Here is a 23317-nt window from a genome sequence, read left to right as displayed (position 1 = left end):
GTAACTATTTACTAATTTCAATCGATTACATTTCAGACTCAGGATAAATTTCCCAAAAATCGTTTGTGTCTGAAGCTTTACTGACAACGTTATCGTTCGGTCTCAAAGGTCGAGTTCATGTCTGGAGCGAATGTGATTACTGTCGATATGGTAACCGGGGAAACAGACAGATTATGGGTTGTTAACATGTTTGTTACTTATTTGCGACACTGTAAAAAGTAAAGTGATAAATCTTCTGTCTGTCTCAGGTGTCTCCTTTCATTTGCCCTTTTTCATTCTTTCTTTCTTTAATTTCTTATTATTATTATCATCATCTTTAGATCTCAGTGGTTCCTCTGTGGCGGTTCCTCAGTGATTCTTCCTTTATGAAGTTTCCTCTGTGATAATTCATTGAAGGTTCCTCTGTGGCGGTTCCTCAGTGATTCTTCCTTTATGAAGTTTCCTCTGTGATAATTCATTGAAGGTTCCTCTGTGGTGATTCCTCAGTGAAGGTTCCTCTGTGATGGTCATTCGTTGAAGGTTCCTCTGTGGCGGTTCCTCAAGCCTGAAACATGCTTCTGCGTTTTCACGGGCCCGTAAGCGCAAGAGCCCTTCCGGGTCCCTTACGTGCTTATGTATCCCTCCTTACGTGCTGACGGGTGTCGACCCCCTTTTCTAAAATTTACGGCAAAGCTCCGCAAGCTCACTCAGCCCGCAAGGCTGTGATTGGTCTGCTCTACATCCCTTCTGGAGCTGCATTTCCGGTTTCATGCCCCATAATACCGGCAGAAATCACGGAAGATTTAGAAGAACGAATATGGACCAAATAGAAGAGCACTTGTTAGAAGATATCCGATAGTATGATCACTTGTATAACCTCTCACTGACTGGCGGATTTGTCCGCCAGAAAAAGGCTACGAGGAGCCGCAGTGGCTATGTAAATAAACAATCGACGAAGAAGAAAGAAGGCGTCTCTAAGGTCGTCTCGACAAAAAGCATTACTCCGCCTAGTGTTCTGGCGCGGAATTGCTTTGTAAGACGCGCAACGGTTGGGGAAGCATGAATGAAAACGAGTCTTGCGCCACAGCGGCGTGAAAAGACGCAGACGCAGTCGCAGAAGCATGTTTCAGGCTTTAGTGATTCTTCCTCTATGAAGGTTCCTCTGTGACGGTTCCTCTGTGACGGCTCCTCTATGAAGGTTCCTCTGTGATGGTTCTTCGTTGAAGGTTCCTCTGTGGCTCAGTTTGTTTCAATCCTCAGTTTCACTGACGCTGGATTTAACCTCGTTATCAGATTATCCTCGTCAGGGCCACGTTAACAGCTTTAACTTGGAGCCGAAGCAATATGCTCACAGCTGCACAACACAACAACAACACACAAACACAACACAACACTGTACAATAACACTATACACCAGCATGGTAAGCACCTGTTTACATCTGCAAACAGCCTCAGTCCACTAACAGCCAGCTGCAGACAGGGAGCAGCTGGTGAACATGTGGAGCATTTAGCTGCTGAAGAGAAGGTGGTGGAGACCAAACATGGAGACAAAAGAGAGGAAACACTGCACTGAGACCGATGATGTGGAAACAATCAGCTGTTCAAAAATATCAACTTGAAAAGGTGATGATGTCAGTGTTGTGTGTGTTTATTGTCAATCACACACTGAAAGAACAAAACATCAAATCAAAGCTTCCAGAGACAATTGTAGTGTTTGTCCATCATCTCACTGACTCTGGAGAAAATCTGAGAGAGTTTTGTGTTATCAAGTTTTTAGCCCCACTCCTGGTCTCACTTGGTTTGTCCTAGTCTGTCCTGTTCTGTCATTGTCTGTCCTGGTCTGTCCTGGTCTGTCCCTCTCTGCCCTGGTCTGTTTCTGTCTAACTTAGCCATTTGTGTTCTCAGTAATCCTGTTAGCAGAGTTTCTCTGTTCTAATCCTCCGTCAGAGCTCAGATCCCTGCAGGTCTTCACAGCCTCTTCAGCACAGCTCTGGGGGAAACTGCTGGACCCCGATTGAACGACTCAGGTAAGACGAGACCCCCCCACCCCCCAGCAGATAGACCACTCACCCTCACTCTGTGTTTGGTTCAGAGCTGAATTATTAGTTCAGCCTCATTTTATCTGGTTCATTTAAAACGTGCAGTGACCAATGTGTTGTCTTTAAGTTAAACTGATTCATTTGAAGAGATGAACTGAGTCAGATTCACATATTTAATTGTGGTTCTTCACGTTCTTGTGAAGAACTGAGCAGCTGCTGTCGATGCCTCATCCAGAATCTTGTGGGTGCCTAAACAAGAAGTTAACAAAACAATGTATATGTTGAATATTCTTAGCAGCAAAATCAATTTCACTAATGTAACTCACTTCCAGTCTAGGAAACAGGTTTGTTCATTGATTTACAGGAAACTGAAATGGTTTGATAAATCAACATTGTGTTTTTTGTGAGCTTCTTCAACCGTATCTGAGTGTGGGAACAAATAATATAGATAAAATTTAAACAGGGAAACAGACATAGATGCTGTTTTAAACAGAGAAACAAATATAACCACAGAGATATGAAGGTGAATAAAAAGAAACCAAAGATGAAAACAAAACCTCACCAACTGCTCCGAGTTAGCAAATCTCAGCCCAAATGATCGATGTGAGCAGTTTAGTCCGCGTCCGACAACAACTGATGTCCACCAGGAACATCGGAGACACGAGGCCGACGGTAACGACCTCGCCAAGTCACAGACTAACCAAGCTCTTTACGTCTCAGAAGCAAATTGCATTATCTTGAGTGGAGACCGGACGGGCACATGATAGAACCTCCAGCACCTGGATCTAATCATCCCCAAGAAACCAGTCATCCTGGTGCTTAAACACAGAACAACACACGAGTTTACCCTTTATTTAAACTGCAGCTAGTGGGCGCTAGTATTATACAGTATGCAGTATACGGGCCAGCGACAGATCATGTTTGGTCCTGTGCTACTGGAACAAGCTGAGTGTGCCGACACTCACAACTGGCTGCACTGGTTAACTAAGTGGTTAATTCACTAACTAGCTAACTGGCCAAAGAACTGCCTGGCTAACTGGTTAAACTAGTCAACCTAATAAAAAGCTAACCATCATACAGCAGGTTGATTTGCTAACTATCTGTAACCCTCTATCCCTCTATCTCTCTATCTATCTGTCCATCTAACCAGCGCTAACCTGCTGATTGGCAGATCATTAACTACCTAGCTAGTTACCTGTCTGACCACTTGAAAACAGACTAAATGCTTAAATCCCTGCCTGGAAAGTGTAAGTGAGGAGCTGGACCCCATGGCTGGAGCTGTCTCCTGCTGCCAGGCCTCCAGCGGCGGATTAGGGTCGTGATCAGTCAGCTCTAATTGAGGCCGACACTCAGCCAGACATAATCCAAACACCATTAAGCACAGAGCAGAGGGAAGCTGGTCGGTAGTGAACTCAGAGGAGACACAGATAATTATTATTTAAACCCAGGAGTCAACATGTCTTATTATTTTGAGGTTGAGACTTCAGATTAATTTCCTCCCGAAGGATTATTTCAAGATTTTACTCTGCAAATTCACTGGAATTTAAATTTCAGTATTTCTGAAAATTTGACAAATATTTCATGACGTGTTCCTTAAAGTTACTAATGTGCTAATGAAATGTGTGAAGCTGCTTTGTTAAATATCGACATGATATATTTTGGGGGAAAATGAAGTAAAAAGAAAGATTATCATATTCATTTCAAAATAAAAACAACACAGAAACTTAATATATAAATTGAAGGGCATCACCAAGGCTAATATTTTATCACTCCATGTCAAAGCAGTTTTTCTAATTAATTATCCAGACAGTGGCGGTGGCCATGTTCTAACCTCTGTGTTTTGCTCCCTTACTGCTTTGCACTTTCATCCATAAAGTTTTTAGTGTCCATCCAAACATTCAGACGTCATAGTACCTGTCACTCAGAATCTGTGCATGAGAGTTACATTCTTGCACATACATGCTCCCCCCCCCCGCTACTGCCATAAATGGAATTGATTCTGAAAAACTCCAAAGAAAAAGGGGAAAAGAAATCCACTCATTTATCTGCTCCAAAATCGAATGGGTTCTTCATGTCACACCCCTTCACCAAAGTTCATGAAAATTGGTCAGTAGTTTTTGTGTAGTCTAGCAAACTAACAAACGTAGTTGAACACACAACCTACTTGGCTGAGGTAATAATGGTGTGTGTGTGTGTGTGTGTGTGTTTGTGTGTGTGTTTGTGTGTGTGGAGGATGTTGAGCTGGGTGGTTAAAGTCGTTCCGCAGCCGCCTGAGCCTCCTTCCAAAAAAGGCTATGAGAAGAAGGAGGAGGAACCAGCCGCAGCCCCGCCCCCGGTACAGGCCCCTCCCCAAGTCGCAGCTCCTCCTCCTGCTGTATCTACAAGACCTGCACCAGTAAGCCACGCCCATTTCTGTTTGCAGTAGTTTTTTTATTAGTTATTTAAAGTTTACGTACACGCAAATATGTTATCTAAAGAAATTTATAAAACATGAATGTAATATAGTTTTTCCTGTGTATTTTTTGTAAATGTTCCGTTTTTGTAAGATGACGTGAATTTGTGCTTTAAACAGGAGAAGAAAGTGACGTTTCAGGATGAGAGTAAATCCAAACAGGAAGCTGAGACGGCCGAGGGCAACGGGTGAGTAAGGACATCACACGTGACATCACACGTGACACCAACTGAGATACGACGAGAACCAAAGTTATTATAGTATAAATTTCATCCTCTATTGTTTCAACATTAAAACTAATACATTATATTTAGTTTTGTTTACTAGGGAAATAACGTATTTTTCAGTTTCACTTGATGACCCAGCAAAATGTCATCCTGGCGTCTAGCTCTCAGCCCGGCGTGTTGACGTGGATTAGTGGAGCTCTGCCTCAACCTGCAGCCTCACCTAAACTGAGCCGGGACAGCACCACCACGACCTCCACCACGACCTCCACCACCCCCCCTGCCACGGTGAGGCTCAGGTTCTACCAGATAAACTCTGAGTCTCAGTTCAACTCGTCTCCATGTTGTAATAATGTTTCCTGTTTGGTTCCTTTTCATCTATTTACAGGAGGAAAACCCAACAGCCAGGTAAATACAGTGTGTGTGTGTGCTTGTGTGTATGTGTGTGTCTCTGTGTGTGTGTGTGTGTGTGTGTGTGTGTGTGTGTGTGTGTGTCAGAGTCAAATTACCTGATGTTCTCTCTTTGTTCTCTCTGCTCTGTGGACGACAGTAAACCTGACGATGAGTGAGTAACAATGACAGGAAGCTCCGACTGCCAAAAACTGAGCTGCTTCACACATCCACTAAAAGGCCTACTGCCAAAAACTGAGCTGCTTTATAGATCCACTAACGGGCCTGCTGCCAAATACTGAGCTTCTCTACACATCCACTCACAGGCCTACTGCCAAAAACTGGGCTGCTTTATACATCCACTAACAGGCCTGCTGCCAAATACTGAGCTGCTTTATAGATCCACTAACGGGCCTACTGCCAAAAACTGGGCTGCTTTATACATCCACTAACGGGCCTGCTGCCTAATACTGAGCTGTTGTATATATCTGCTAAACAGGCTCATTGCCAAATACTGAGCTGCTTTATACGTCAACCTAAAAGCAGGTGCCAAATAGTGAGCTCACCTCTTTCTTTTGTGTGCAGATGTTGCTGCTGGAAACATGAACCTGAAACTTGTGAACTTCCATTTTAAAAAGACTTGACTTCATATTCACTGTTGTTGTTTTCTGGCAGGAAGGGGATGTTGGCGTGGTTCACTCAGGGTTTGGAGAAAGTTGTTCCTCAGCCTGATTTGAAGAACAAAGACTCTGCTGAGGTAGGACAGTTTCTACAGGACGTCCCTTAGCAGATTAATAGTCCAGATGTCCTCCTGAGCTGAACCCACACCAGCCTCCTGCAGACAGACCCAAAGCCAGAGCAACCACTTCTCTGTCCTCAGTGAACAGATTAGAATCTTAATTGTCTTCATTCTTGGTTGCAATTCTCAGCCAATGGAACCCTGGCCTAACTTCACCTGATCCACAGTGTTGGACCGGTCACTGATACAGATGTGGGCCACTTCTGGCACAAATATCCCAAATCAGACACAGATCTTTTTTGGTAAACATGCGGTGCTGTCGGCAAGGTGAAATCTGGATGTGAACACAAAGTGACCCACGTGCTAAATAGTGACTATGGATCAAGTAGCACAAAACTAGGCCACCTGTGGTTGATGTGAGGTGCTGCTTTGTGTTGTATTGTGGCCGAGGTCCGGATAACAGGAGCAGACCACCCAAATGCCATCATTCAACACTGTATGTGGGCTGGATGACACTGCGGCTGTGTGTATCGGCCAAATCGGGGCCAAAACTATTTAGCAATGTGGGCCGGACCACATGAGACCAGATCCTGCTGTGACCACACGTTACAAACTGCTTCCACAGGCTGAGCTGTACGAAACGCTGTGATGCTCCTTTAATGTCAGTCACTCACACAAAGGTTTCGGAGGCTTCAACAAAAACGCTGCTCGTTCACTTTACTTGTGTCGCTTCAGGAGAAGTTGAGAGAAGTTAGAATCTTCAAGCAGGAGTCTGGGATCGTGGCTGATATCAAACGTCATCATGCAGGAGATGTAGATTATTGTGGTGGAAAATGAGCTTGTGCACAAAGCTCTTTACAAAGTCGGCCATGATATATTGGTGATTAGTTGGTGCCGTTATGACACCAGCACCGAGCGTCTGGCCCGCCCACGTTACAGCAAAACATACTCCCTTAGAATGTCTGTGACCTCAGATGCATGACCTCTATGTCTGTGTGTCCTCAGGTGCATCAGGCAGCAGCTGCTCCAGGTGAGGACACACCTGAATGTTCCTGTTAACAAAGATCAGCTCAGCTCAGACGTGACTCTATCGTTTTCTCTTCTTCCTGCAGCAGAGCCTCAGGTTAATGTGCGACAAGACAAAGACGACACAACTGACAACAAGCCTCTCCCACCCAGGTGTGTGTGTGTGTGTGTGTGTGTGTGTGTGATAGAATTGTCAATAATCCATGTGTGATATTTTAATATGTTCTACCTTTGTGTTTGTGTGACTGACAGGATGATGGACTGGATAAAACAGGGTATAGAGAAGGTGGTTCCTCAGCCAGAGATCAATGTTTACTCAAAGACAGACGGCAACATCAAGACTGAGGCTCCTGCTTCCACTGAAGGTACCTTCAGATGTAAAGGTCAACCTTAAATCACCATAACACATCTGTTTAATATTATTATTATTATATCACTGATCTGAGTATCTCCTACACCTTCAAACACCTGAAGCTCCACCTCAAGAACCACCACCTCCCCCAAAACCAGCAGCTGACACTGGGAAGTGAGTAAAACTTATCTGACAACAACTTCCATGATCTTCAACGTGACACAAACCTCTGACTTTACTTGTTGTTGTTGATCGAGACGACTCCTATAGGCAGAAAACTATATAATGGACCTAGTTTTCAGATGGGCAGCAACAGGCAGAGAAAAGGACATAACCAGTAAACTACTATAACCCTGTTTTCTTTTGTCCAATCAGGTCGTCCAAAAAAGCAGAGCAGCAGCCTGAGTAGGTGGAAACGTGTTTCAATACCTGAAAAAGTTTTTCATGCTCTAAGGTTCACAAATCACTGTCCTCAGACTGTCCATTGCTGCAGCTCCTCTTTTCAGCCTCTGTCTCAAACAACATGTATCAGTTTTGCGTATCACACCTCGAGCTAAAGTCATCACACACAGGCGTTAAACTACAGGAAGTAGATTATTGTACTGGATCAAGTGACTTTGGCAAACTCTGTTTTTCTGCCTTTTGTTTTTTCAGGTCGTTCAAAGAAGCAGAGCAGCAGCCTAAGTAGGTAGAAGATCACGTTTTTTCAACATTACGTTAGCATCAGATTTCACAGCCTAAAAGTATCTTATCTGCAGTGGTGGGAAGGAACTAAGTTGTTATGTTCTGTACAGAAAATGTTTTCCGCAGAACCAACTTTTACTTGATACTTATTTATGTATTTTTATGTAAGCCTGAGAAACAGTTAGCTTAGAAATAGAAATGGAATGAGATCTGCTAAAGGCACAAAAAAACATTAATCTGGTGTAGCCTGTCTGATCAACGGGAATGTGACAGATTTAAACTAGCGTGATCAGCGGGGCATGCGATGTTACATCTAGCCGATGATGTTATGCTTTATAAACACTATTTGAATGATCTGTGACGTCCATACTTTGTTTTATAGCTGAGTGCTAATACAGTCTATGTGAACAAACTACACAGTAACTTTCAGTTTTTGTACCTGATGTCCAGAAGCTCTCCGCCTGTGGGCTGCAGGTCTCCAAAGGGCCACCAGTGTTTTTATAATGTTTATGACGTGTTGTTTGTGTGTTGACAGTATGATGGGCTGGATCTTCAGTGGCATCGGTCGCATGATTCCTCAGCCTGTACAGAAGCAGGTGAGTTGAGCAGTGAGTTATATTTATGATCCCTCATGAATATAAATCCCAGTGAAAGCAGCAGTGCGTCATCATTTCCATATGTGTTCCCCTCTCGTAGGACACAGGCTGTGAAGTGCAGAACAGTGAGTACACAATGTCCACAGCACCACTCATGAACACATGAACACATTACAATCACATCATACTGTCGGGCTAATTCCACACAGTTTTCAGCAGCTGATAGCAAACATTCAGTAACATTACAACATCATGTGACACCAGGATACACGTCACTGTCGCGCGCAGGCTGAAAATGGATCTGGTCAGAATAAGAAGGGAACTGGACAATCTGATCAGATTCATCAGATTATGTTTGGATGAATGAATGCAAATAAAAATGGACGACACGTCTCGACTTCCTCTCACGATCCAGAAATGAAGCTAGAACGTGTCAGACACAAGCGCTGCCATCTTGTGGTGATGACATCATGTGAGTCAGAGTCCTTGTTTTAGTTTGAAAACCAACCAACCCACTAAGCAACCAACTGTCAATGTCAACTAATAATAGTGACTGGAATCTGCTTCATCAGATGTGCTTGTAAACTTTGGTTTCATTTTTAAGAGAGAAGACTTTAAAGTTGACGACTGACTCTGTTTGTTCGTATGTCTGGTTAAGTTCTTCAGCTTCGATAAGATGCAGCATCTTTAAAAATAACAGTGACAAGACTTGAGTTTGCTGACCTCTAGTGGTTCATTTATGCAGTAGCTAATAACCTAGTCCACCATGACTGAGGTCACAGGGGAAACTTCTGTGAAAGGACCATTTTCAGACTGGTGCTGAATTACTCATCAAAATGCATTGATTGATTGGTTGGTTGATCGGTTTATTGATCGGTTGATTGATTGGTTGATTGATCGGTTGATTGGTCGGTTGATTGATCGGTTGGTTGATTGATTGATTGGTCGGTTGATTGATCGGTTGATTGGTCGGTTGATTGATCGGTTGGTTGATCGGGTGATGGGTCGGTTGATTGTTGGGCAGGGGCAGGTGTCAGTGACGAGGCGGACTCTAACCCGGCTGCTCTTCTCCTTCTGTTTCAGGGGGGAAAGGCAGCGAGAGCCCCTTAAAATAAAAGGAGAAGGACGAGCGGGACAGAGTCGCTCACACTGACACTGACAGCAGCAGACACACTTTAACTGATTGAACCACACCACACAATCACACACACACACACACACACACACACACACACACACACATAGTTGTTTGGACTTGGACATGTTCAGCTCAGCTTATTACTCACTGATGCTTCTTCATAATGTAAAATCACATAAGCTCTTAACATTAGCTCTAGAATGGCGACCATCAATAGTTCAGTTTTTTGCAGTTTAAAAGATTTTGGTGATGATACAAAAGCAGCTACCTCAGTGCAGACTTTGCAGCTGCTTAAAGCATTTTGCTCTTTATTTGTGAAAATAAAGACTTTCATTTAAAAAAGTGCCTCTGCGTTTTGTTTCTTACATCGGTTTGTAAACGTGACAGTGCAGGGAGTAGGAATCAATCAATCAATCAATCAATCATCAATCATCAATCAATCAATCAATCAATCAATCAATCCATCAATCAAGGGTCTCTCTAACAGTTACTGTCCAAACATATAAGACACATACAGAACTATACACAGATAATCCTCAGCCCTGCTCTTCTCCCTCGTGATGTTCAGTTAGCATCGTGCAGCAGAGGACAGACCTGGTGCTGGAGGACGTAGGACAAGACGAGGACGCAGAGGTGAAGAACGAAGAGAAGGTGAAGGTGAGTCTCAATCATCTTGTTGAACTAACCACAGACGTGTCTCAGCTTCCTCCCACTGTCCAGAAATGAAGCCAAAATATCTCAGATACCAAGTCTGCGGTATGCAGTCAGAGTCTGTGCAATTTCGAGGTCCCGCCCACACATGGGGTTAAATGTTAACGAGTCAGTCTCAGCTGTCAATCATGACGTATCAGACCGTTTTTAAATCATCAAATAACTATTTAAAACCAAACGGATCAGAAACACTTGAAAACACGTTTGAGAAACATTTATTGAACATCTACCATCTGCTAACCAACCAATCAATCAAACCTGCTACCTGTGGAGGAAGCTGGTTTTATGACCTGTTCTGCATCCAGCCATCAGGTGGCGATCAAGATACTTTCGCTTTACTTGTACCAGCTAACATGTCTGTGTTTTTATACAGTCAGTGGTAGTAGCTCCTCTACTTTGGTGCCTGGAAGGATTTGCTAACATGCTAATGGTAGCCTTTGTATATCTAACTGATGTTAGCATGTATTGTAAACTGCTAATCAATGGTTACTAGGTTAACCACAGTTAGACTTGTTTGTGTAATATGTTGTTAGTCATCTCCTTGGTGAGGCTACCGAGCCTTCACCATTCGTCCACTAAGACCATGGTGATAATTGTGTTGTGATATTATTATTAATCCATGTGATTGGCTGAAGAAAGAGGATGCAGAGAAGCAGGTGGATCAACCCACTTCCAGCATCAAGGAGGAGGCAGGAGGAGCAGTACTCGCTCACATGGATGAAAGGTTAGCAGCAGCTCTCACTGCAACTGTCTCTCCGTCCAACCCTTTGGTCCAGAGTCAGCCGTCTCATCTGTGCAGCATCTACGAGACACGAGCAGGACTTCTGGACTTGCATTGAATATTTATCCTGAATGTCTGAGCTCTTGTTGAACAGAGTGCAGCAGGAGCGTCTGGAGGTGGCCCGGGTCGCAGAGGACATCGCCAGGAAGGCAGCGGAGGAGGCAGTCCGCCAGCTGGAGGAGGAGCAGTCAGCTAAGATTGTGATAGAGACCCTGCCAGAGTCCAACGAGTAAGTCACATAAAACCTCACAGCATGTGTATAAATGTGAACTCTCTTCAGTCAGAGGAACAGGATCTCCTCACACACTTAGATGGAACTAATTCTTTAAGAAGCACAGTGTTTGTACTAGTTATAAAACAGATGCTTCAAAGGTTCCCACAGACAAACAGCACAACCTGACCTGAGATGTTCTTCAGTAACTGTTGTGCTGTTTTCTCTCAACAGACTGCCCAACATCCTGGAGGAGGAAAATGAGGAAGACCCTGAGTAAGTCCTTCTTTTAGTGATTTACTGTGAAACTCCCATTCACTGCATCTTCCACTGCACTTTCTGAGTGTGAGCATCCTCTGCTGCAAAGTTAGAGCTGGTGATCTGGACCTTCTACTGCTTTACATCAGCCTCACGTCAAGCTCTGCTGCTGATGCTCCAGCAACTAAATTTCTCTGTGGAAAGCGATCTGATTTGTCTGACAGGGGGTCTCTGTCTTGTTTGTCCTGTGCTGCATGTTCAGGTTGAAGAACCTGCAGGAGGAAAGTGACGACAGCATAAACAATAGGAGTCCTGTGGAAATTAAAGTAATGGAGGAATATATCAGAGGCACTGCTGAGGAAGAGAAAAAACCTGATGAGTAAGCTCAGGCATGTTTAGGTCTGTCCAAGCTAGATGATGGTGGAGGTCTCCAATAGCATTTATGAGTTAGATGATCTATCACTCAGCCCTTTTGTAAAGATCTGAACTGAACTCTCAGGACCCATTCCAGACCACCTTGTTTGGGCCGGACCTTTGAACTTTGTTCTGAAGTCTGAACTAAAATAAATGGTATGAAAAACGCCTCAGAACCGTAGTCCGACCAAAAGAGGTGGTCTGGGTCTGCAGAATGATTCATTGTCCAGCTCTGACTCAGAATTCCATTATCCTCGCTTTGCTCTCTTAACTTTGGTTTAGCCAGGGCAGGACTTTCATATCCAAAGTGTTTCATCGTGATGACATGATTCCCTCTGTGAATCAGGACAGACATCAAAGGTTGGTTGGAAATGTACAATCAGTAACAACGTCCTCTCCAGACAGAATATACAAAATTTATGTTTTCACCGAATCCTGTTCAATAGCAATTTTTCCCAACAGTGGGGCTATAATGTTTAGTCTCAGTCTTCAGTCGCTCCACCACAAAGACCAACACCATAAATATCTTGACAAATCTAGAAATGAATTCGTAGAGATTCCGTAGATTGTAATGCCTCCAATAGGAAAATTCTACGGACCTTTGATACCCTTCATCTAATGCTTATGGTCGTCGATGTTTTCACTTATCAGGAGATATATTTTGATGGATTGGCCCAAAGTTTGCAAAAATAAATACATAAAAATACAAGTTCTTCTCCAGAGTCTGTGTTTGATTTCTCTCTTCTGGGTTACTGTAGAAACGTGTCAGTCCAACTTAATTATGGCTCTTAAATGATCACAGATATGATGTTAATTGAGTGTTGTGAAATTGATCCTCTGTCTTTTTGATCCCGTGTTGACTTCCAGCTTCATCTTCTTCTTGACTTAGCATGAATTCGCACATCCTCTGTTTGTGTGAACAGACACTAACATTTAAACAGGGAATTAAAATCTGTCTCCACCTGTGAACTGACCAGTGTACGGCTCTTCTTGCTTCCTGGCCTTTCATGACACCTTGACCTTCTTCACCAGGTGCATGATGGTCGTCTGTCCAGCTCAAGATGATGCTGAGGCTACGACTGCACTGGACAAAGTCGACTCTGCTGCAAAGACAATCCAACCGCCCACCGAATCCAAACTACCGGAGGAAAAGACTCCTTCATCCACAGATGTGGAACCAGCATCGAAGAAGATAGACCTGGAGAGTCCTGTCCTACAGCCAGTCACCCAGCAGCCACAGCCACAAGCTCCTCAGGTAAAGATCCATTTTATATTGAACTCCATCTTAGATGATATCATCTTCTCAAAGGCTTGTAACCAAAATCGTGGTTCATAAAGAACACTGGTTGCCCAGGATAGAGGATTGAAAAAGTATTAGAATATCTATCATAAGGTTCTATGACGATTAGACGTCACTAAGAACTTACTTCTTCTTTTAGGGCAGCAAAGCAGCAGCAGCAGCAGACGAGGGGGGGTGTGGAGGTGAGAGCCGAAAATGTTTTAAGTTAATTTGAGCATCACTGGAATGACCAACATAAATCAATGTATAAAATAAGAAATAAATCTGTTTGTTCAGTCTTTAGGGTCCTTCCTCTTTTATCTTATTTCTAGAAAGGATCTCTGTAATTCCATAATAATCAGATCCACCAGGATCTTGTGAAGTTTTCATCTTGTCCCTGTTTCTCCGCCCAGTTCCTGACCTTTGCTCTCCAGTACAGAGCTTACTGCTTCGAATCCCTCGCGCTGCTGAGTGTCTGAGGAGCTGCAGGAAGCAGATGCATGACAATTACCTCCTCCTTCCTAAGCTATCCATGCCGACCCCACCGCCGGAGCTCGCCCAGCTGACCCAGGAGCTGTCGCAATTCCGCAAGGAGGCGCAACAGTTCATCGTCAGCCACCTCAGCCGCGTTTTCTCCCAGCATCCTCAGCAGCCTTAAGCCCCACCCTCCTCCTGCAGACCTGTAGAGAAACCTCTTAGATGTTTAATTTTGTGTAGATCCAAACCTTGACAGTGCCAAACAAACTCTTGTGTCTGGAAGTGTCCCCTAACACCCCCCCCCCCCCCCCCCTCCCTGACATCACTTCCATGATGCTCCACAGCTCTACAGCTAACCACACTCCAGGTGATCTTAAAAGACGTGGACCCATGTGCTGTGCCGGGCTTTGCTCCTTTGCTGTGTTTCTTCCTCTGGTTAAATTTAAGTGTTTGTTAGAATTAGTTGACAAATATCCGACAGTTGTGTTTCTGCCCTTGTCTTCTGGTCCGTGGTCACGGTTTGGGTGAAGCCGCGACGCTGAAGGCGGAGGATGTGGATCAGGATGTGAGGCAGAGAAAAGTCCTGAACATCCCCCATATTATGACAACCCTAGAACCAGAGTCCACTGCTCTGACTGTCCCTAGCGTGCCGCTGTCCAACCTCAGGTAACAGAGTCCTCGTAAACCATCTACACTACTGATCACCTGGTGGTGGCGCCATAGATATTTCAACACATTTAAACCTTGGAGGCATGATCTTCTTTTTTCATCCTAAGATATTTGTGTTCTTCCAGTTACACATCCGTCACGTGTTAGAAACCTCATCAACACGTCCAATCGACATTTTCCTTCATTTTTCAAATTTTCTAACATGCAACTCGGAGGCTAGAAAAACTGACATTTGTGTTCTCACATACAAAACATCCAGAACATTTCAGGAACATGTCCAGACTTAAGTTATTGCCTCATGTTTCCCTCATGTTTTAACTTTTGTCTCTGTCTCATGTCCTTGTGTCTTTCTGCTGTGTCCTCTAAGTTCTGCAGATGAGAATGATGATGAGCCGATGAGGACTGATCTCAGGACCTGGCCCGGTCAGGGAGATCTACTGACTGCAGATGACGAGTGAGAGAAGTGACACAAACAGTCTGTCCTCCCTCTCTGTCCTTACCCACGTTTACCGTCCTGTTGTTGTCGTCCTGCAGGATGCGTCCTCTGTCAGCTGCCAGCGTCGGCAGCGTCGTGATCCAGGATCGTCTGAGTGAACTTGTCAAGTTATTCAGGGGTCGAACCGAGCATCAGAAAGAGCGACTGGTGGACCAGGACGAGTCAGAGGGAGAGAGTCCAACAGCCTGTAAGAGCCGCCCCCTGGTTTCAGACGCTTCTGCTCCTGAACAGTTTTTGGTTTTTATCTTTTATGTCAGGGTCTTGTGTTTTTGTCACGTGGTCAAGTTTTAGACACAAATGAATTAGAGGCATAGCAGACATTCATATATTAACCTGAATAAGACACTGTCGTACAAACAGCATTTTAGGATTAATTTAAATTGAATAACATTATACTCAGAATAATCAATAATCTGATTTTAAACAGCATATTGCTCATTTACTCAAAAAATCGTATATTTCAAGTTAATCAACAAGTGTTTAATTTGAATCAAGTCTAAAGGTAAACGTATTTGTTGCGGAGCTCAGCTTTGAGTCCAGCGTGGACGAGGTTGCCTCCAGACAAAGTCAAATCCATGGACAGTTTGAGCAGAGACATTTAACAGCACTGGTTGTACCTTTGTGTGGTTTGGGTTCTGGTACAGAACCATGGACCGAATCATCTGATAACTTTTGTCTGATCTCTGCAGCCCCAAGCAAAGCTCCACCTCCCCCTCCTCCAGCAGAGGAGAAGAAGGAAGAAGGGGCAGCAGAAAAAGACGAAGAAGAAGACGACGAAGAAGAAGAGGCATTGTTCCAGTTTAAACTTCTTGGACTCCCAGTAAAAATTCCCAAACTGTTCAAACTTCCCCCAATGCCTTACTGGCTCCGAGCCATCGTGGAGTACCGCTTCCCCTCCAGCATTGACCAGTTCACCGGTGGGTTTAGAAACAGCTCAACTGGAGATGAGATTGTGAACCCGCCCCATTTTGGGGGGGGAAACCTTTTCTGCTGATTTGACTGGCAACAAATACAAATTCTGAGAACGGAGAGAACAATAAAATCGGTCTTCTGTCGTAAGTGATAAACTGAATGAAGCTGTCCTGCGTCTGTCTCCTCAGACCTGATCTATGTGATCTGGCTGTTCTTCGTGGTGGCGGCGTGGAACTGGAACATGTGGCTGATTCCGGTCCGCTGGGCGTTCCCCTACCAAACCCCCGAGAACATCCACCTGTGGCTGCTGGTCGACTACACCTGTGACCTCATCTACATCACAGACATCCTCGTGTTCCAGCCCAGACTGCAGTTCGTCCGTGGAGGAGACATCGTGGTCAGTGACGTCATCAGAGAATAAATAATTTCATTTTAATTTTAACTCAGTAAATCAAACACAAAAATACCTTTGAATATTATTCTTTACAGTGTGATAAAAAGGACATGAGAGAAAACTACATGACGACTGAAAGATTTAAGGTGAGAAGCGATCGGAGAGGAAGAGAAAGACTTTCTAATGAACCATCTGGGTTTCTATCTGTTTTACTGCATTTTACTTTGTCTGCTTTGTGTTTATCATTGTGTTACAATGTGTGTTGTGTTACAGATGGACGTCATCAGTCTGTTTCCTATGGAGATATTTTACTACTTCACAGGTGTGAACTCTCTGCTGAGGTTCCCTCGTCTGTTGAAGGTCAGGACGTTTCCCCGTCAGACTTTCGTTGGTGCTGCTGATCGTTTCTGAAACTGACTCTTTGTGTTTTTTTTCTCAGTACATGGTTTTCTTTGAGTTCAACGACAGAATGGAAGCTGTGATGAAGAAAGCCTACATCTACAGGTGAGGACATCACAGTAGCTACCAGCGGTGGCAACGTTTGTCTGGTGACCACACGTCGGTCCTCCATTAAAACCGCTTAATATACAAAAACATCAAGATTTGCTTTGTGCCAAAGTTCTACAATGAACAAAATTAGCGCATTGCCTGTTCACACATTAGCGCACAGGCAGCAGCATGGATGGGAAAACTTTCTCTCTCATAGGATTTTAGTCAATGATTCATTTCATGTTTAAATCGGGTGGAAGTTTAGAAAGTTGTTTGCAGTTTCTATATCAAATTTAAAAAAAACAAGTTGGTCCTAGAATTGATCCCTGAGGAACTCCACTTGATAATATTTTAACAGTAGTGTTTGTGGTGTGTGTGTGTGTGTGTGTGTGTTTGTGTGTGTGTGTCAGGGTGATCCGAACCTCCATGTACCTGTTGTACTCTCTGCACATAAACGCCTGTCTCTTCTACTGGGGCTCGGACTACGAGGGATTGGGATCCACCAAATGGGTTTATAATGGAAAAGGAAATGCGTAAGAATTACGTCCGACACTCTGATCCTACTCGAATATATACGATATCTTTGCATATTGAAATTCTTCTACCTCGTACAAAATAATTCAAAACTGCCCTTAACTTACAGCAGACCCACGACATGTGTTTATGTATTTGTTTCCAGGTACATCCGATGTTACTACTTTGCCGTGAAGACGCTGATCACCATCGGAGGTCTGCCCGACCCCACCACCGTCTTCGAGATCTGCTTCCAGCTCATTAACTACTTTGTTGGCGTCTTTGCTTTTTCTATCATGATCGGTCAGGTGAGTTAAAAACATATAGTTTGTATTTATTATTTTATTACACTTCATTGTTGTTTTAACTTGTAGATCTACACATACACAAATATTACTACATACACGTGTCATTCTCAGCTTCATCTTGTGCAGGGTAATATAATATCGTTATAAAATAATAGAATAAATTAACCATATTTTCCTCTGAAGACCTGTTCACTGATTTTCTGTTTTCACAGGATTTATTGATCTGTTTTAATATTAACAGTTATATTTAATAACTAACTACCCCCCACACACACACACTAACTCAATTATTAACTCACTAACCCAGTAGCTGTCTAACTAACTGACTTACGTACTTACTAACAAACAAACTTCTTACTTGCTTACTAACTAACTGACTCGCTAGCTAGGATATCAGCTTACTCCCCCAATTTCTAGTTTTCTAATTACCGTACTTACTAATTAAAATATTAACATGCCAGCTAGATAACTATCTAACTAACAAAGTTACTAACTTAATTTCTCACTTAATAGCTAGCTAACTAACTGACTTACAAAATTACTAACTTACACTCTAACGGACAAACAAACTAACTTGACCTTGTTGGTGTTTGTGGACTCAGATGAGAGATGTGGTGGGAGCAGCGACGGCCGGTGAGAACTATTACCGGGCCTGTATGGACAGCACCGTTCAGTACATGAACTCGTACCACATCCCCCGAGAGGTTCAGAACCGCATCAAGACCTGGTACGACTACACCTGGAAGATCCAGGGCATGCTGGGTAAGGAGCTGTGTGGCTTTAAATCTGTAATCAACAACCAACACTTCAGAGTGATGAAGGTCTGAATCACTGAAAGACCGTCGTGAGAAGACATACAGAAGAGACATCGATACAGAGTGCATGCTGGGAAGTCTGCTAATACGTTGATTGTGTTTTTAAGTTCTGTCCCATCCTTGTCAACACGATATCTCAAGAACACTTCAATGGAATTTATCCAGAATTTGGAGCAAATCTAAAACTAATTTGATTTCAGTCGTCAAAGGTCATATGTAAGTCGACTGACAGCTCTGGTTGGTGGAGGAATAAAACCAAATAAGTTTCTTGATTTCCTCTTTTTCCATCAGTGGAAGTTAAAGTTTCTCTGCATCGTCCAAGTAGAGCTTGAGCTCAGGTCACATGACAAAACCTCTCATGTGACTCAGGTTCACATGATGTAAACAACTAGCCTGGATGCCAGACGAATTTAGCCCCGCCCACAACATTTGAGGTCGGGAAGTTCGGTCTGGAGTCGCTCCGTTGAGGAGAAATAATGCCAGACCGGGCCAATCAGATTGTCAGGGCGGGCTTTATACGATGATGGACAGATGATCAACGGTAACGTAATCAACCACATCATCAAAGTGACCTTGGGTTGAATTCGTTTTCAACAAACATGCCTGCCGCTGGAGAGCTGAGATGTGTAGATGCTGCCATTGAGTCTGTTTTAGAAGACATCGACAGCGCATTCATTTTGAAAGAGGAACAGAGAACATGGAGGCGACGCCAAAGCACCACGCTAATCCCTATCGCCCCGGCGCTTGGCTGTTCACACCGGACACTGAAGCGATGCTGAACCGCCAGGCAGCGCTAATCATATCACCCGTTGATCCAGAGATTAAAAGCATATACTTACTTGTTGCTCCAACATTAAGCAACAGCGTCCCAACATGTGTCCTCCTTGGTGTTGTCTTTATACAACGTGTTCCGAGGATCATACAACTCACTGCACTTCTCCACTTCAATTATTAATTTACTGTCATCCATGTTGAAGAACTTCGCTGTTTGCTCCGTTAAATGTCGGGTGTCGGGGGGTAAATTACGTAGTCTCCACTCAAGCCTATGTGGAGAATAAGTAGCCCCCCCCCCCCCCCTCTCTTTTTATCTGTATCACTGCTTGTGTGGCTGTAGTGGATGGGCAGAGGGGGACGTTAATATGTCGTCAATATCGTTTAAAATCGTTTTTCAGTGTGTTTCCTGGTGCGATACGCTCGCGTCAAGCGGAAAAAATTGACTCGACGCCGAAACGATCGCTGCACGGCGCGAGGCAGCCTTGAGGCAGCGCAGCGCTTCAGCGTCCGGTGTGACCCGCACAAAGGTTTAACATGGGAGTGGATGGGAGCCAGCTGTTATTTAAGGCTTGGCGCTGCGCTGAAGCGTCCGGTGTGAACCCGGCGTTAGTAAATAACTCACAATGCGTTGCTTAACATACGTCACATACTACGTTGCTCTGATTGGTTGTAGGTCTATCCAATTGAGCGACGAGGAATTTTATTTCCTGGTCAGTTGAAACACACACAATAATCACAGCCCAATGGAGCGGTCTCAGACTCACATTCTGACTGGAATGTGAGTCTGACAACGTCAGGCTAGCAAACAACCAGATTCACAACAAATGTAAATGTAACTGAGTTGAAATTCATTCTTCAAGTGTCTTAGGGTTAGTTATAATTATATATATATATACATATGTTTCATGGCATTAGTTTTTATGTGAAATTTAATGTTGATGTTGTGACTTGACGTTAGTTACATTTTTCAACTTTGAAGTATTTGTTGGGTGACTCCAATGTAACTGAGTCACCACAACTCATTAGAACAAAGTTGAACTAGATTAATTAAACTGTTTGTGATGAGTTTAGTGAAACACGTGTTCTGTCTCTTTAAAGACGAACAGGAGCTCCTAGTTCAACTTCCTACTAAGATGAGAATGGACATCGCTGTGGACGTCAACTACGCCATCGTCAGTAAAGTCGCCCTTTTCCAGGTCAGACACACAACACACACCAACATACTAACATAAACACAAACAACACACTTACACATTCAGCTCAGAATCTAGATGTTTAGTAATTTGTATAACACTGAGGGTGAACAATGGTGTCTGTTGCCGTGAGCCTTGGTTCTCGTCTTGTCTGCTATTTTGATTATTTTTGTGTCACTGTATCTGTTGTTGTGTGTCTTTTTGTTGCTTATCTGTTGGTGTGTGTCTGTTGTGTGTCTCTCAGGGCTGTGACAGACAGATGGTGTTTGACATGCTGACGAGGCTCAAGTCTGTCGTTTACCTGCCTGGAGACTTTGTCTGTAAAAAGGTGAGAAGACACCTGGGCCAGGTGAGGGGGGGGGGGCCCTGTGATTGAGCTGACTGTGTGTTTGTGTGTGTGTTGCAGGGGGAGATCGGCAGGGAGATGTACATCATCAAACAGGGGGAGGTTCAGGTGGTGGGCGGTCCTGACCTGCAGATTGTGTTTGTCACCATCAGAGCCGGCTCGGTGTTTGGAGAGATCAGGTCAGAGCTGCTTCCTGTCACCTGTCATCCTATTAACCACTTATCTTCCTGTGGGAAGGGTCAGGTGCTTCATTCAAGTCAATGATGTGTTTAACAAAAATGTGTATCTGCACCTAGTTTAACTTGATTCTAATGAGTTGTGGTGAAACCTAATAACATGCTGATGAACCAGCAAACATCTAAACCTTGAATTCATCAGAAGTTTGAGTTTAAATGAAAATTTGAGACATCAGGTTGCAAATATACTATCTGTACATAAACACAGATAGTTTGTATATACAATAACTTATTCTCTCTCTCATTGGTCAGTCTGTTGGCGGGAGGTGGAGGGAACAGACGAACGGCCAACGTGAAAGCTCACGGATTCGCTAACCTCTTCATCCTGGATAAGAAAGACCTGGCGGAGATCCTGGTCCACTACCCAGAGTCCCAGAAGCTGCTCCGCAAGAAGGCGAAGTGAGAAGTGACAATCATACATCATAACATCAACACCATCAGTGGCTGTATATATAGATGATCAATGCACCATCTTAATGAGTTGATTCGTCAAACTGCAGATCCTCAATCTATAGGTTTTGTTTACATAAAACGTTTTTATTAAAAAATTCAAAGGCCAGTAAATGTTTTTATTTTTTATAGTAAAGGTTTTTGTTTGAGTTTTTTCTGCAGTACCACGAGTTACCACAGGGACGGATCAGCAGCAGAATTTAGGCTTCTAATATTATTGAATATAAATGATAATAAAGTCAGTGCACTACGTTCACGTTTGGCTGAGACTCCGCCCTCTGCTCACCTTAAGTCTCCGCCTCCCCGGCCGTCGTCGTCCACCTGATCTGCCTCCTCTGTCCTGAACAGGATTAGTCTCTAATCTGCTCATGGTTCTACTTCTTGGTGCACACAGTCGGGGAATCGGGTCGGATCAGTGCAGCCGTCCTGCCGCTCAGCTTCATGTCCTCAGTCAGATCATGGTGCAGCAGCAGAGCGGCTGGATGTGCTGGAGGTGCTGTAGGTGTTGGTATGACGTCTCGCTAGATTTAATGTTTGTGGGTCAGCTTCTTTTTTTATTTGTGGTTGTTCATCTGTTTGTCAGTGAACTCTGTACTGTTCCTTTACATTGTTTCTCTGCGTCTGTGCAGGAAGATGTTGACGAAGGACACGAAGCCGGATGAGAAGGAGGGAGGTAGAGGGGCGGTGGAGGTCATCCCACCCCGACCGGACACCCCCCAGATGTTCAAGGCGGCGCTGAAGGTGGCGGAGCAGGCGGGAATAGAGGGAACCTTCGTCAAACTGAAGAAGTCCTACAAAGCGTCTCAGAGCACTGAGGTACCACACACTGCACCAGTCGGGTTTTTAGTTCACTTAAAGGGAAGTTTTAGTCTTTATTCTTTTTTATTCATATGTTTTGATGATAACAATACATTTTAATAAATAAACATTTATTTCTTTAGATTTTTAATAAAGTTTAGAAACAACAACATATTGTTTTGCACTTAAATCAAATATAAACGTGAAGAAGTGACTTTCAGAGGAGCTGGATTGTAGATTATATAACTGAGGGCAGGGAGGTGGTTGGAGATCCCCTCCACCTGCACCAGAGGATTAATTAGTGTGGAGGGCTGTTAGCTGATGACCTGAAGAGCTGCCAGAGGGAGACACGAGGACACACACGTGGGATACGAAGACACTCTGAGAGACTGAGCCGAGCTGAAAAGCAAGGAACCTGTGAGACCCAGTGGCAACGTCTACGGCCACAATGGTCCCACCACAGCAACCAGAGACAAACCAGTTGCTCTACAGCTTCTTTGTTTTTCCACCACATACATGAGCAAACATAAAGTCAGAACTCACACTTAGAGTGCCCACAGTCTTTATGCTAAGCTAAACAAAGCTAACCAGCTGCAGCAATTTCCGAGGACATTGTCACAAAATATAAAATTCAATCAATAAAAACAATCTAATAACAATATTAAAACATTTTGAAGGTAGGTGGTTATCATGACGGAAGGAGAGACATAAGAAAGAAACATACAAATCCCTCTGCTCCTCCTCTTTTGTTCCTCCCAGGCGTCCTCCTCCATCTCTCCACTCCCACCTCCCTCTCCGACGCGCCACCGCTCTCCGGTCCCTCACTTCCTGGTGAAGGACGAAGAGGACGCGGTGGCGGAGACAGCTGACAGCTCCGTCGTCATCAGGATGACGCCGCGACAGGAAGGCGAGGAGATGCTGTCCGTGGAGGTGCTGCCCAAGGAGGGAGGAAAGGAGTGATGTGACAGGAAATCCTTGCAGGATGTCTCCTTAAAGAGTCCCTCTGCTTCCCAGAATGCCTTTCACTGAAAACCAAAGAGGGGGCACGGGATGCCCCAGTGCATTATGGTCTCATCTGTTTCTTCTTCTCTGGAAGTTTTCTCTCAGTTCTATTATTTTAAACTAAAATCTCCAAAATGTTTCTCAAACTTGTTTTCAATCTGCCCCCCCCCCC

The 23317-nt window shown here is 44.0% G+C and overlaps 1 protein-coding gene across 5 annotated transcripts; it reads left to right on the top strand.

Moving 5' to 3' along the window:
• The first annotated feature begins 1340 nt into the window (after positions 1–1340).
• On the top strand, positions 1341–23317 carry cngb1a (cyclic nucleotide gated channel subunit beta 1a). 5 transcript variants are annotated; one of them, XM_062391638.1, is made up of 38 exons: positions 1343–2006; positions 4251–4413; positions 4591–4658; positions 4859–4982; positions 5083–5102; positions 5245–5259; positions 5760–5841; positions 6829–6853; positions 6939–7002; positions 7102–7214; positions 7324–7375; positions 7577–7606; positions 7856–7885; positions 8421–8481; positions 8582–8606; positions 10188–10276; positions 10966–11054; positions 11206–11340; positions 11557–11598; positions 13027–13249; positions 13434–13476; positions 14281–14416; positions 14787–14873; positions 14954–15102; positions 15605–15832; positions 16016–16224; positions 16317–16367; positions 16495–16581; positions 16661–16725; positions 17121–17243; positions 17390–17531; positions 18134–18293; positions 20219–20316; positions 20558–20641; positions 20720–20838; positions 21148–21294; positions 21975–22161; positions 22903–23317. In XM_062391638.1, exons 2-38 carry the CDS (start codon positions 4252–4254, stop codon positions 23101–23103), a joined length of 3765 nt encoding a protein of 1254 aa, XP_062247622.1. In that variant the 5' UTR covers positions 1343–2006; position 4251; the 3' UTR covers positions 23104–23317. The 5 variants fall into 5 exon arrangements, with proteins under 5 accessions (XP_062247645.1, XP_062247637.1, XP_062247622.1 ...); XM_062391646.1 differs by having other exon boundaries at positions 6936–7002; positions 10188–10270; XM_062391630.1 differs by having other exon boundaries at positions 1344–2006; positions 6936–7002.

The sequence above is a fragment of the Platichthys flesus genome, chromosome 1 (assembly GCF_949316205.1).
Source record: "Platichthys flesus chromosome 1, fPlaFle2.1, whole genome shotgun sequence".
Lineage (NCBI taxonomy): Eukaryota > Metazoa > Chordata > Actinopteri > Pleuronectiformes > Pleuronectidae > Platichthys > Platichthys flesus.
This window is presented reverse-complemented; position numbering and strand designations above follow the sequence as displayed.

Coding starts and splice junctions, on each gene's coding strand:
- cngb1a (XM_062391630.1), top strand. CDS start 4,252: ATGTTGAGCTGGGTGGTTAAAGTCGTTCCGCAGCCGCCTGAGCCTCCT. Junction 4,983..5,082: donor CCACCACCCCCCCTGCCACG/GTGAGGCTCAGG, acceptor ATCTATTTACAG/GAGGAAAACCCAACAGCCAG. Junction 17,532..18,133: donor TTTCTATCATGATCGGTCAG/GTGAGTTAAAAA, acceptor TTGTGGACTCAG/ATGAGAGATGTGGTGGGAGC.